General features: G+C 44.5%; 1 protein-coding gene across 1 annotated transcript in view; it reads left to right on the forward strand.

The window, feature by feature from the left end:
• Nucleotides 1-2,788: 2,788 nt before the first annotated feature.
• LOC311235544 (carbohydrate sulfotransferase 12-like) overlaps nt 2,789-15,040 on the forward strand; it is a gene marked incomplete at both ends in the record, with an annotated part of 89,524 nt that continues 77,272 nt past the window's right edge. The window contains one exon of the mRNA XM_084323013.1: nt 2,789-2,860. Coding sequence (XP_084179139.1) covers nt 2,789-2,860 — 72 coding nt within the window. The remainder of the gene's footprint in view (nt 2,861-15,040) is intronic.

The following is a 15,040-nucleotide window of genomic DNA, read 5'->3' on the forward strand; positions in this document are numbered from 1 at the left end:
TGCAAATGACTGGTCAGCTTGTAATTTATTTCTGTCAATGTGCTGGTTCTGTAGGACTGCGTCAGTCAACACCCTTGGCTCCCGGCGCACCGAAGATAGTCTGGATGCTCCCTCCTCCTCAGCAGAGTTGTCTGTGAAATCCAACTTCATTGGATTTATTTATTCAAATTTTTTATTTATTTTTTATCATACGGTTAAATATTGTTTAAAATAAAAAGCTAAATACTATTATTTTGTGTGTCATGTTTCCAAATAAGATTGTTCACAAAGAAAAATGCTTTCTACCTTCAATTTGTTGGTTAGATGACCTCTGTGATCAATCTCGCTCTCAGTGAAGTTTCTCATTTTAGTTCGCTAAGCCATTATTCCACATTCCACAAACAGGCATGTTCCCATGGGGGTGTTTAATTACCATATTATGGTTGATTAGGGGCGGTTCTGTATGCAAATACTTAGAATCGTGCACGAGCATAGACGGTAAGAACAATTGGTATTTATCAACACGGAGTACTTGCATGTGTGCGTACGAGCCGTGTACGCACGTTTGATAAATCCAGATTTTTCTGTCCGTAGAGACATTCTAAATTCCGTGCGTAGGAGCAAAAATAGAACACTTTCTACACATTATTGATAAATGAGGGCCCTGGACACTACAACATTTCTAATGAACGATACGACGATGAGTAAAATTTAGCTAAATTGTTGTAGACAAATTGGCTAATGACACACACAGTTCCTTGTTCTTCCGATAACACTGTCATACAGGCTGACTCACAACAGAATGACCTTCTGATCCTGGTTCATATTGTGTGGTTTGGATAATGATTTGCTTTGGTTTGCAGATGAGAACTAGCAATGTACTGTGATGGATTAATGAGCAGCAGTGTGCCGTGACCTCTGATTACCTTTAGATTATTTAGGATTATCTTCCGTTTTTTATTCATTAACTGCTAGCATACATTTCCAGGATTAATTAATGTGAAGGTCCTGGCTGGTCCCGTGAATGTGTTTACATTGGAAACTATGACGCTGGTTGACCCCACCCTATGCATAGAGTTGGATTAGTGAGCGGTCACATCACCTTTGATGCCCTTTAGTTTGGATTACCTTTGTTTACATTTACTGTAACTCACAACGTCTTTCAGAATCTGAAAGAAGCTAACTGTTTACCCCTATGAGTCTCACCCGTGAGTATAAATAGTAGCCAGTGTGTGACATTGTAACGGCTAAATCCACCGATGGTCCTCCCATTAACCCTTTCACTGCCACACGACAGAAGGTTAACCCTTTACCATCACACAACCGACGGTCACCGTCGGTTGTGTGATAGTAAAGGGTTAACCTTCTGTTGTGTGGCAGTGAAAGGGTTAACCTTCTGTGTATTGTCGCAGTGAAAGGGTTAACCGTTTGGTAGTGCGGCAGTGAAAGGGTTAATATCACTAACACTGCTGGGGTTAGAGGTTCAATGATAGAAAGCTTCCACCATATGGCAGATGTTATGTTAAAAAAATAGATTCATCATCTGATCGAGAACCAAGGTGATTATACAGTGATATGGGCCTGTTGTTTGTCTTTTGATTACATCACAGATGTAGCTGGGTCTCTCTAGCTTTGGTAGTTGGTTGTTCTGGTTCACTAAATACTGATTAAGCAATCAATGATCTGATGAATAGGAATAGGCCTTGTGAATTAATTGTAAGGACCATACCAGTCTTTTTGACATGTGGGTTCCAAGTCATTCTTGCCTTGATACAACATTCAAGGTGCCCTTCTTTTTCGCTGCAACCAGCGGCTCTATACTGTACGTCTGTCGGTTGGTTTGCCAGTCCACAAAGATTTGTGGTCGCAGCTATTGCGAATTGAAGCTGGGTCCTTCTGCCTGATTGCGTGTGGGAAACTCAATTTTACAGATCTGTCTATCTGGAGAACGCATGACCACGGAAGAAGCTGGTGTTTGTGTGGCTGGTTTCTGAGCACGATGATTAAACACTGTTCTAGTTCAAGTTCAAGTTCAAGTTTGTATATTATTTGTCATAATAAAATACAGAATACTTTATGATGAAATGCTTGTTTCTGTATGAGCCCCTGAGAGTGTGCTTCATACATTAATAGATACAAAAAGTAAAAAAGTAAGTAAAAAGTAAGTAAAATAAAGGAATGGTCAGTCAATATACATACAATATACAATACAGAGTAAAAAGAGTAACAGTGAGGTACAATGCAGAAATGGAATGAGGTACAAAACGTAGGGTAAGGTGCAAATAAGATAATAGATAAATATAACGTGTGTTAAAGTGTCTAAAGTGATTAAAGTGAGTAAAGTGAGTGATAAGGTGAGTGTTTGTTTAAAGTGAATGTGTACATGTGGATGTGTGTGCTGTGAGTGTAGATGATGGGTTGTTACATAGTGTCATTGTCATTGAGCATCCTGATGGCCACACTGGTATTGATAAGAATCTAACTTCAATCATCTAAAGAATTACACAATGTTGTGTACAGTTTATAGTGTCCAACACCATGTTGAAATTACGTCAGATATCTGCAAGATGAGTTGAGAGACCATTTCCTAGAGTAGTTGGAATTCCGACCTCGAGCGCCATTCCATTGCATTTAGGAGGTTGGATTTATCCTAGTTGCGACTTCAATCTAATGCACCATTATAGTAATACAAATTATTATTATCATCATCGTCATCACAGGTGCCAAGATAGCGGAACAGCATCAGGAAGAGAGGAAGCGATTGCTAAGGGAGATGTGCGCAAGCGAGAAGAGACGTTTGATAGAAGACATGACTGACATGGAGCTGGCGAACCTCATAGTGGATGACAGACATGGGATCATCTATTGTTACATCCCTAAGGTACATACATACACAAGCATACATAGGCTCACCTGCACAACACATCAAGTGGTCCAAATAAAGACTTAAGCCTCAAACTGGAATTTCACCATGTAAATATGGGAATGTCTGGCAAAATGGCATCCAATGTAATAAAAAAAGTCAACCAACGAACTCGATTCTTGTACCGGATCTCCTCACTGGTAAACAAGAATACCCTGAAGACTCTAGCAGGAGCACTCATTCAAGGGTACTACGACTATGCTTGCACCTCATGGTACCAAAGCACCTCAAAGGCGCTAAAAACAAAATTACGAACATCTCAAAACAAACTGGTCAGACTACTGCTTGACCTTACTCCTAGAACCCACCTCACCCCTGCCCACTTTGACAACCTAGGATGGCTTAGAGTAGACGACAGAGTACAGCAACTTGCAATGGGCCTGGTCTACAAGATACACTACACGACCAAGGTACCCATGTACATGACAAAATACTTCCCAAAGGTCAGTGAATACCACGATCACAACACCAAAGGGAGCTCCACAAATCATGTTAAACCCAGATTCGGCTCAAACAAGGGACTAAACACGTTTCGCAATTATGCCACATCAATGTGGAACGCCCTACCCAAAGCTGTAAAGGAATGTGAATCACTACCCACTTTCAAAAACACTCTCAAAAAACACCTAAGGGAGACTGCAACTCGAAACTGGCCCCTGTAAATGTCCGAACACAACCCCCTCCAATGTACAGTAAATTACCAAGTATGGTCTTGTCAATAATCCAATGTACAGTGTTTGTTTGTACAGGTGTACAGTGTCCCCCACCCACCCCTCCTACCCAACCCCCCCCCCCCCCCCCACTCCTACCCAACCCCCCCCCCCCCCCCCACCCATCCACCTCCAATGTACAGTTCCCCCCCACCCCCACCTACCCAATCCAATGTACAGTTTCTACGTCTAATGTATATACTCTTTTCTTTCTGGACTCTTTTTGTATCACAAACAGTACTGTAATTGCAAATCTGGTATGTCATAAATGTATAGATGTAGCAGTACTGTCTATCGGTATGTCATGTATGTCTCATATGTTACGATGAATTGAAAATGGGGGACCCTGATGTAAACAAGACGAAAGTCTTTCTCTGGTCTGCATCCCCTTAACAATTGTATGTATTGAGCTGTACTGTACCCATTCTGCAATCTGTTAATAAAGTTTTCAATCAATCAATCAATCAATTTTACCATGTAAATCAAGTTTCAAGTTTCTTTATTAGTTGTCATACAGAAGTACAGAATACTTTTATACAAAATGCTTCTTTCTGTTTCGCTCCAGAGACTGTGCTAGGCAAAAATAGATAATAAAATAAGTATAGCAAGTATAAAATAGAAGTCAAGTACGTAGACAAACATTTTCAGTATATACATATATACAATGCTCTATGTAGAGTAGAAGTAACTGAGTTACCATACAATATACTATACAGTGCAAAGCAGAAGTGGGATGAGGTACAATTTAGGTACAATATAATTTACAGTAAGGTGTAATGAGGTATGGGTGGTAGTGCAAATTCTTTACCGATAAATATAAAGTGTGCTTAGGTGTACTAAAGTGGTTAAAGTGGGTGCTGCAGTGAGTTGTATGTTTAAAGTGAGTCTGTGTGTGTGTGGATGTGTGTGCTGTGAGTGCATTTGATGGTTGTTACATAGTGTTATTGTTCGTTGAGCATTCTGATGGCCTGGGGATAGAAGCTTCTTCTGAGTCTTTCTGTGCTTGCCATGAGACTCCTGTATTGCTTGCCTGACCGCAACAGTTCAAAGAGGCAGTTGTTTGGGTGGCTCGAGTCTTTGATAATTCTCTTAGCCTTGCCCATGCACCGCTTTTGTAAATGCCCTGGAGAGTGGGAAGCCCCCCTCCAATTGTGCGTTCGGCTGAGCGGGCCACTCTCTGTAGTCTGCTACGGTCTTGTGCGGTGCTATTCCCAAACCAGTAGGTGATATTGCCAGTCAGTATGCTCTCTATTGTGCATGAGTAGAAGTTCTTAAGGATCTTCTGACTGACTTGGAACTTCCTAAGGCGTCTGAGGAAGTAGAGGCGTTGCCGTGCCTTCTTCACAACACTGTCAATGTGTAAGGTCCATGTCAAGTCATTGGATATGTGGACTCCGAGGTACTTAAAACTGTTCACTCTCTCAACCGGTGCCCTGTCGATGCTGAGGGGGCTGTAGTCCCTGACCCCCGACCTTCTAAAGTCCACAATCATCTCCTTTGTTTTGCTGACGTTCAGGGAGAGGCTGTTCTCTTGACACCATCCCGCTAGAACCTTGACCTCCTCCAGGTAGGCCCTCTCGTCGTTTGCAGAGATCAGGCCCACCACTACTGTGTCGTCAGCAAATTTGATGATTGTGTTGTTGTTCCGCTGTGCCACACAGTCATGTGTGTACAGGGAGTAGAGGAGGGGACTCAGAACACAGCCCTGGGGGGCCCCTATGTTGAGAGTGATGGATGAGGAGGTGCAGTTGCCTGCTCTCACCACCTGGGGTCTGCCCGTCAGGAAGTCCAAGACCCACTGGCAGAGGTCATAGTTCAAGCCCAGGTCCCTGAGCTTGGCTATGAGTTTGGAGGGGACTATGGTATTGAATGCTCAGCTGTAGTCAATGAACAGCATTCTCACATAGTTCCCCTGCCTCTTGTCCAGGTGTGATGCTGCTGTGTGCAGCACATGGGCTATGGCGTCCTCCGTGGACCTGTTGGGGCGGTATGCAAATTGCAGGGGGTCCAGGTTGATGGGGAGGGAGGAGCAGATGTAGCCCTTCACTAGCTTCTCAAAGCACTTCATGGCTATGGAGGTGAGAGCTACAGGGCGGTAGTCGTTGAGGCAAGCAGGCTTGTATTTTTTGGGTACAGGGATAATAGTTGACTTCTTCAGACAGGTGGGGATGACAGCCTGTTCCAAGGACAGGTTAAATATGTCAGTGAATACCGGGGCCAGTTGGTCGGCACAGACTTTTAGGACGCGGCCGGGGATACCGTCCGGTCCTGCTGCCTTCCTGATATTCACTTTCTTGAAGGTCCTCCTCACCTCATGTTCTGTTAACCTGAACACTGAGTCTCCATCAGCAGTGTCCCCCCCCTCCATTGCAGTGGATTGTAGGCTGGTGCTGTTATTCCCAGCCTCAAACCTCGCATAGAAGGTATTGAGATCATTTGCTAGGGAGATGTCACTGTTCAGTTTGAGGGAGGTGCCTTTGTAATCTGCCATCGTTCTGAGGCCCTGCCACATAGCTCTAGAGTCAGCCTGTTCATATTAGAGTTCAATTTTATCCCTGTAGCGCCTCTTTGCTTCTTTCACTGCCCTTCTCACGTTTCATGTCGCCACCTTGTGGTCATTCATGTTGCCTGCCACAAGCCCGGCGTTGTAGGATGAGGTGCGCGCTTTCAGAGCCTCACGGACGGATTTGTCTACCCAGGGCTTTTGGTTTGGGTAAACTCTAATTGTGGTAGTGGGGATTGTTTCTTCCACCAAAGTACAAACAAAGTCCAGCACTGTCTCCGTGTAGTCATTAATGTTATCTGTGTTATCTCGGAACACACCCCAGTCTGTACATTCTAGTGCAGCCTGTAGCGTTTCCTCTGATCCCACAGTCCATTTCTGCACCTCTCGCGAGACTACCGGCGCGCGTTTAAGACTTTGTTTATATTTTGGGAGGAGGAAGATAGCGTTATGATCAGATTTGCCGAAACCACTGGCAGAATGAGGTTTGTAACCACACTTAAATTGCGAGTAGCAATGGTCTAAAATATTACCGCCTCTGGTGTTACAAGTCACATGCTGGTAGAAGTCTGGCAATACTCTTCTCAGATTGGCGCTATTGAAATCACCCACAACCACAATAGCAGCGTCAACATTCGCTGCTTGGATTCTATTTACCTCGTCATGGAGTTTGGACAGCGCGTCACCTGTGTTTGCTTGTGGTGGAATATACACTCCGATCAAGATGATCGACGTTAGGGCGGTCAGGTGGCGTAACGGAGATTGCGTTCGTCACCAAACCCCGGAGCGGCTAGATTCGCCTGTTCGAATCCAGCTCACAGTTCCGGGGTTTGTCACCAGCTTGGCTGGCCGTTCACACTAATACAATTGGCAGTATTAGAGGATGGGAGAAGCTGGCGGGGTGGGTCCGGGTCGTTGTAAACAGCGACTCCTACAGTTCGGTCGAGGCGCCTGCTAAGCGCGGATAGGACTTGAGTGGGATAGTGTGATCCTTCCTGTATGTTGCCTGGCTCGCAGTCGGTGGTGTAGTGGTTAACACTGTCGCCTCACAGCAAGAAGGTCCAGGGTTCGATTCCCGCTTGGGGACCAGGTTTCCATAATGCCAGTTACCCAGGTGGGGTATCTCCCAGGCCTTTCTGTGTGGAGTTTGCATGTTCTCCCCGTGCTCGCAAGGGTTTCCCCCCCGATAAGATAAACCCAATGGAAAAACATGCACAACAATAGATCGCTAACGCTGTGGCGTCCTTGACGAAGACGGACAGGAGCACTTGGATTGGTCCCCTGGCGCGGCTCACGTTGACGCCTGTCTGCTCCCGGCTGCCCTTGGGGGGGAAGGACGACGGGATGGGTTAATCGCAGATACGAATTGCATGCATGCATCGCATGTGTGCCGATTGATGACCTCTGAGCAGGTCCTAAATTATTATTATTATTATAGTCTGTTTCGGACGCCGGCTCTCCTTCCTCGTCGCCTGGTCCCTTTGTTCCTTTGTCGAGGTATGGTCCTGATGTTCTCAAGATCTCGGCAGGCCATTGTTGTTGTTCGGAGAGCTGATCCAGAGAGCAATCCAGTTGGTAAGTTTCCCGTAATCCAATGTCTATGAGTGACTGACGGTCATACACATTAAATGCACCTACAGTTGGTACAAACAAAACTCTTAAAACTATAAATATTAACAAAAGTAAGCACAGTCGCGACGGAGCGCACAGAGAGGCAGCCGGTCTTAGCAGCACCATCTTGTTTTGTTGGGAATGTGGGAATGTCTTTCACTATGTAAATATGGGAATGTCTTTCACCATGTAAATATGGAGTATATTCACACGTTATTGAAGAGTTTGATTTGTAGATGGAAAATATGCTTACTCATACAGTGAATACAATTAAAAACTCATATTTATCTGTTGTTTAAACTTTAAGTTCCATTTTTTGGAACTCACAACACACAACCTAAAACCCCTCCCTACCTCCCTCTCCCAAACCGTTCCTACAACAATTTTTTTTATGTTGCATGATCATGTATACATTTATTATGTATCATATTTTTTATGTTTAAATATCAACATTATTTGTCCATCCTCAGTAAATACTATCAAACTCCTCTGACCTCATCTGGTCTTTCCAAAGACCAGAGATGGGACGTGAACACACACACACAAGTCTGCTATAAGAATGGCTTATAGGAACCGCTTCTATCCACGCCTTGCTAAAATCGAATCCGGATCGTAAGAACTTGCCCCCCCCCCCCGTCTGGCAGGATGGATCTATCCATGATTTTCCTTTACCTGCTTCTTTCGGGAGACATTCAGCTGAATCCAGGCCCAGTCATCACTCGCCGGCAGGTGAGACAACAGCGGCTACTTCCACAAACAGCGACAGTTACCATCGCGACCAACATCAACAACCCTCCACCGCTCTATGGGAGCAATACTGGCTCTCCTGCGCCTCTAACAACGAGCGCACGAGCGGCCAGCAACAGGATGCGACTGAGGGAACCGGGGATTACAACCATGGTGCCCAGCACGACGCAAGACTCAACCATCGAAACAACAAAGGTCACGTCACCTGCTAGCCTAGCTAGCATAGCTCCCCCCAAGCAAACCAGGACCCAAGGCCAGAGCACCCTCCTCCCCCAAAGTAAACCTGGACCCAAGGCCAGAGCACTCCCCCTCCCCCCACACGGACCGCATCTGGAATCAACAACGACCAGCCCCCCACTCAGACTTTCCAACAGATGAATACCTTTCAACTGGAGACATCAACACAATAATTAATTCCAATGGATTGCACATAATTAATTTGAACATTAATAATAGCATAAGCCCTGCACAAAAAGGGCAGCAAATTAGACCCAGGCAACTACCACCCTGTTTCTATTCTTACCTCCATCTCGAAAGTCATGGAAAAAATAGTCTACAAACAGGTCGAAAAGTATCTAGCGGAAAAAAATCGAATCTACGAATTCCAATCTGGCTTCAGAACATCCCACTCCACCGACACATGCCTTCTCTATTTGAACGACGACATCAAACAAGAGGTGGACGTGGGCAAATACTGCGGCATGGTCCTGCTGGACCTACAAAAGGCCTTCGACGCTGTCAATCACTCCATTCTGATTGACAAGCTAAAAGCAATTGGTTTTGATAGTCTATCAGTGAGCTGGATGCAATCCTACCTTGAGGGGAGAGAACAGGTGGTGGAGGTAAACGGTACCCTATCCCCCCCCCCCTCACAGTGAGCTGTGGTGTTCCACAAGGAAGCATACTAGGACAGCTACTGTTCCTAATTTATGCAAATGACATGTCATCAGCTTGTGACTGCAACTTGTTCTTGTTCGCGGACGACTCAGCCCTGCTACAGGTTGAAAAAACCCTCAGCTCAGAACTCGGCAGAATCTGCACCTGGCTCGCTGATAACAAACTATCATTACACCTGGGTAAAACAGAGTCCATTCTCTTCGGATCAAATAACAAACTCAGGAAGACCGAAGGCTTCTCAGTTACAGTGGGTGACAATATTGTCACAAGGAAAGACAAAATTACATACCTAGGTTCCATCCTAGAGGCAAATCTTTCCTGTGACAAAATGGCATCAAATGTAATAAAAAAAAGTCAACCAACGAACTAGATTCTTGTACCGGATCTCCTCTCTGGTAAACAAGAATACCCTGAAGACTCTGGCAGGAGCACTCATTCAAGGGTACTACGACTATGCTTGCACCTCATGGTACCAAAGTACCTCAAAGGCGCTAAAAACAAGATTACAAACATCACAAAACAAACTGGTCAGACTACTACTTGACCTTACTCCTAGAACCCACCTCACCCCTGCCCACTTTTACTACCTAGGATGGCTTAGAGTAGAAGACAGAGTACAGCAACTTGCAATGGGCCTGGTCTACAAGATACACTACACGACTAAGATACCCATGTACATATCAAAATACTTCCCAAAGGTCAGTGAATACCACGACCATAACACCAGAGGGAGCTCCACAAATCATGTTAAACCCAGATTCGGCTCAAACAAGGGACTAAACACATTTAGCAATTATGCCACATCAATGTGGAACGTCCTACCCAAAGCTGTAAAGGAATGTGAATCACTACCCACTTTAAAAACCACTCTCAAAGAACACCTACGGGAGACTGCAATTCGAAACTGGCCCCTGTAAATATCCTAACCCAACCCCCTCCAATGTACAGTAAATTACCTAACCCAAGAATACACGAGACCCTCCTCTTGGAACTAAGTATGGTTTCGTCGATATTCGAATGTATAGTTTTGCTTGTACAGTTGTACAGTCCCCCCCCCCGCCTACCCCCCCCCCCCCACACCACACACCTAACAACCTCCAATGTACAGTTCCCCCTCACCCCACCTACCCAACCTCCTCCAATGTACAGTTTCTACGTCAAATGTATATACTCTCTTTTTTAAACTATTTTTTTATCACAAACAGTACTGTATTTGCAAATCTGGTATGTCATAATGTATAGATGTAGCAGTACTGTCTATCTGTATGTCGTGTATGTCATATATGTTATGATGAATTGAAAATGGGGGACCCTGATGTAAACAAGACGAAAGTCTTTCTCTGGTCTGCATCCCCTTAACAATTGTGAGCTGTACTGTATTGTACCCATTCTGCAATCTGTTAATAAAGTTTTCAATCAATTCAATCAATCAATCAATCAAACACAACTACTGTACATTATAACGTTAACCAAACAGACCATGTGCGACATACCCCCCCCCCCCATACACAACCTACAGCCTATAACTTTTATATCAGTATAATAAAACTCTCAAAGCCAACGTAGAGTTTGTGCACTCTACCCTCGGGTTTAGGAGAGACATTGTGAATATTAGATTTATTGTATAGCCTTAATAAGTAACTTACCAGTCTCGGGAGTCTCGGGAGTTGTACAGTGTGCAACAGGTAAATTCGGTAGAAAAGATGGCTGCCATCCTGTGAATGAGAAAAGCCAGCCCCTAGTGCAGTCGTGCCCAACCAGTCGATCGCGATCGACCGGTAGGTCGCGCGCTGGTTTCTAGTAGGCCGCGAGATTATTTTGGAAAATCATTTAATTTGATTTGATTTGGAGGGGAGGACAACACACGTTCGAGCAGTCCTGGGCCAATCGATACCGTCTACATTCCGGACAGCGAGCTTCACCCATAGGGATGCAAATTGATGCCTTTGTTTTCATGGAGTGGCATGAGTGGGGGTCGGGCCCATCACCTGGTAGGTACAGTATAAACGTGGCTCTGAGACCAGTCTTGAGTCACTCGAAACTGCAAGATGAATGGAACACCACCAGCTAAAAAGAGGTTCATTCAGAGGACGCTAGTTTTCAACAACGCAAGCAAGACTTCACTGCCGCCGCCGCCAGGACCCTCCGACGAGCTGCGCCTGCCACCGCCGCCGCCAGGGAGCAGCTCCAACGCCGCCTCCGATGAGCTGCCGGATAGCACCAGCGTCAGCGCCGCAAGCAGAACCGGAGCAGCCAAAAGACCAAAAACATATCATTTCCATGAAGAGTGGGAGGAGGCTTACTTTTTTGTTTATTTCAACGCAAAGTCAGTATGTCTGATTTGCAAACAAACTGTGGCTGTGCCGAAAAAGGGTAATTTGGAGCGGCATTATACAACGATGCACAAGAAACAGCACTCCAGCAGCTGAAGTCTTCACTAGTGGGACAACAGTCCACTTTTACGAAGCCCAGCACCAAGGCAAAAGCTGCAACAATTGCTTCTTATCGTGTCAGTCACATTCTCGCTAAAAAGAAAAAATCCTTTAAAGACGGCGAATGTGTAAAAGAGGCATTGACTGCCGCTGCCGATTCACTCTTCGGTAATTCCACAGAGATTATGGATGCTGTTAAAGACCTTCAGCTGTCACGTAATACTGTGACCCGGCGCTGTGAGGAAATGTCCGAAGATGTCCACCAGCAACTCATGAGGGACATTAATACATGCAAGTGTTATTCCCTGCAGTTCGATGAATCGACTGATATGGTAGATGTGGCACAGCTATGTATTTACATTAGAATGGCCTTTGACGACATGAGCGCAAAAGAAGAGCTGCTCACCATATTGCCTCTTAAAGGATACACTAAAGGTCTTTCAAGCCTTCATGGAGTTCGCTAAGCAGAGCAAACTACCCCTCCATAAACTCATCTCTATTACAACCGATGGGGCACCAGCCATGGTTGGCTGTAATAATGGGTTCATCGGACTGTGCAAAAAAAGCGACGCTTTCCCGGACTTCCTTAATTACCACTGCATAATTCACCAACAAGTGCTGTGTGCAAAGATTTTAAATATGAAGGACGTTATGGATATCGCTATGAAAATTGTGTGCTCTGTCAGGGCAAGGAGCCTACAGAGGAGTCTATTTCGTGCACATATGGAGGAGACGGGGGCGGAGCACACAGACCTGCTGCTGCACACAGATGTAAGGTGGCTGAGCAGAGGTAAATTTCTGGAGAGATTCAGCGAGTTGCTGCCTGAAATTAAAGAGTTTCTCAAGCTTGCTAAACATGCCGAATATACACATCTAGAGGACAACAACTGGCTTTTGAATTTGGCATTCATAACCGATGTCACTGGCATGCTGAATAACCTGAATTTAGAGCTGCAGGGAAAGGATAAATGTGTAATAAACATGATCAGCTCAGTGAATGCTTTTAAAAGCAAGCTCACCATGTGGGCGAGAAGGCTGCAACGCAGTGACCTACGCGACTTTCCTCACATGCAAGCAGAACTTCAACGTCAGGGTGAGGACACTGCACAGTTTGATTGCACACATTATGAGGAGCAAGTTCAAAGCATCTTGTCAGAGTTTGATAAGCGCTTCACAGACTTTTCAATACTTGAACCTGTTGCAAGCTACATGTGTTTTCCATTTGGAACTGTAGATGTGGATGACATCACATCCAAAGTGGCCACACTGTTTAATCTGGACAGCCATGCTGTGGAGAACGAGATCCTCACACTTCAAACTGACATTGAGATTAAAGCCAGGGCAACACAAGGGATGAAGGCAGAGTTCTGGGAGCTACTGCTGCCTGAGAAGTACCCCAACCTCAGGAGATGTGCCATGAACTTAACAGCATGTTTTGGATCAACCTACCTGTGTGAGTCTGCTTTCTCTCACATGAAGATCATCAAGTCCAAGTACAGAACCACATTAACAGATGACCATCTTGTGGACTGCCTGAGGCTTGCAACCAGCTCCTACAACCCAGACATTGAAAAACTAGCTACCTCTTCCCAGTGCCAGCGTTCTCACTAAGGTAGAGACATTTAATAAAAAAAATTAAAAAACAGATAAAGGAGAACTATCAGTGACTGTTGACAGACCTTTTTGTGGAATTGTTTTTTTATTGTATTCCATTTTGCAATGTGACAGCTCTGTTTACACATCATTCCTATTCCTTTTTTTATTGTACATATATTTTTATTGTATTGTTCCACTTTTGCTTTGACAATGTAAACACATGTTTTCTCATGCCCATTGAACTGAGTGGGTGTGTTGTGTATGCAGTGTGAAATAAACTTGAGAAGTTACAGTTACAGTCTTGTCATTCTTGTAAGTCCTACACTACACTGTTACAATGATATATAAAATAGCATATTATATTATATACCCATTCAATATGCACATGACAGAAAATATTATATGTCATATAATATTTTCTGTCATGTGCATATTGAATGGGTAATACTATTACTACTAATACTAGCCTTATGCACCTTATGACACTGAATACTGTGAATATATTTTTCAGTTAGTTAGAATCTAACTAACTGAAAAATATATTCACAGTATTCACAGTGTCATAAGGTGCATAAGGCTAGTATTAGTAGTAATAGTATTACCCATTCAATATGCACATGACAGAAAATATTATATGGCATATAATATTTTCTGTCATGTGCATATTGAATGGGTAATACTATTAGTACTAATACTAGCCTTATGCACCTTATGACACTGTGAATATATTTTTCAGTTAGTTAGATAGTAAATTATATTGACATTTGTGTTGTTTTTACTACCTGTACCCCCCCCCCCCCCCCCCCCTTCCCCCATGCTGCTATTATGCCTGAATTTCCCCATGGGGATCAATAAAGGAATATCTTATCTTATCTTAGCCGAGAGTAGGACAAATTTGGGCTGGTAGCTCTCGGCTAGGTGGCAAATTAAAAAGTAGATCTTGGTTCAAAAAAGGTTGGGCACCCCTGCCCTAGTGAATTGATCTGGTGTTTCAATTCCTGATTAATTGAAAATGGGGGACCCTGATGTAAACAAGACGAAAGTCTTTCTCTGGTCTGCATCCCCTTAACAATTGTGTGTATTGAGCTGTACTGTAATGTACCCATTCTGCAATCTGTTAATAAAGTTTTTAATCAATCAATCAATCAATCAGTGGAGCAGGACAGTCCCTACACAATTACAACAGTACAGGACACAAAATGATGGACAAGAGGCAGGGGAACTATGTGAGAATGCTGTTCATTGACTACAGCTCAGCATTCAATACCATAGTCCCCTCCAAACTCATAGCCAAGCTCAGGGACCTGGGCTTGAACTATGACCTCTGCCAGTGGGTCTTGGACTTCCTGACGGGCAGACCCCAGGTGGTAAGAGCAGGCAACTGCACCTCCTCATCCATCACGCTCAACATAGGGGCCCCCCAGGGCTGTGTTCTGAGCCCCATCCTCTACTCCCTGTACACACATGACTGCGTGGCACAGCGGAACAACAACACAATCATCAAATTTGCTGATGACACAGTAGTGGTGGGCCTGATCTCTGCCAACGACGAGAGGGCCTACCTGGAAGAGGTAGAGAATCTGTCACAGTGGTGTCAGGAGAACTGCCTCTCCCTGAACGTCAGCAAAACAAAAGAGATAAT

This window comes from Notolepis coatsorum (assembly GCF_963971535.1).
Source record: "Notolepis coatsorum genome assembly, chromosome: 10".
In the NCBI taxonomy this organism is placed as follows: domain Eukaryota; kingdom Metazoa; phylum Chordata; class Actinopteri; order Aulopiformes; family Paralepididae; genus Notolepis; species Notolepis coatsorum.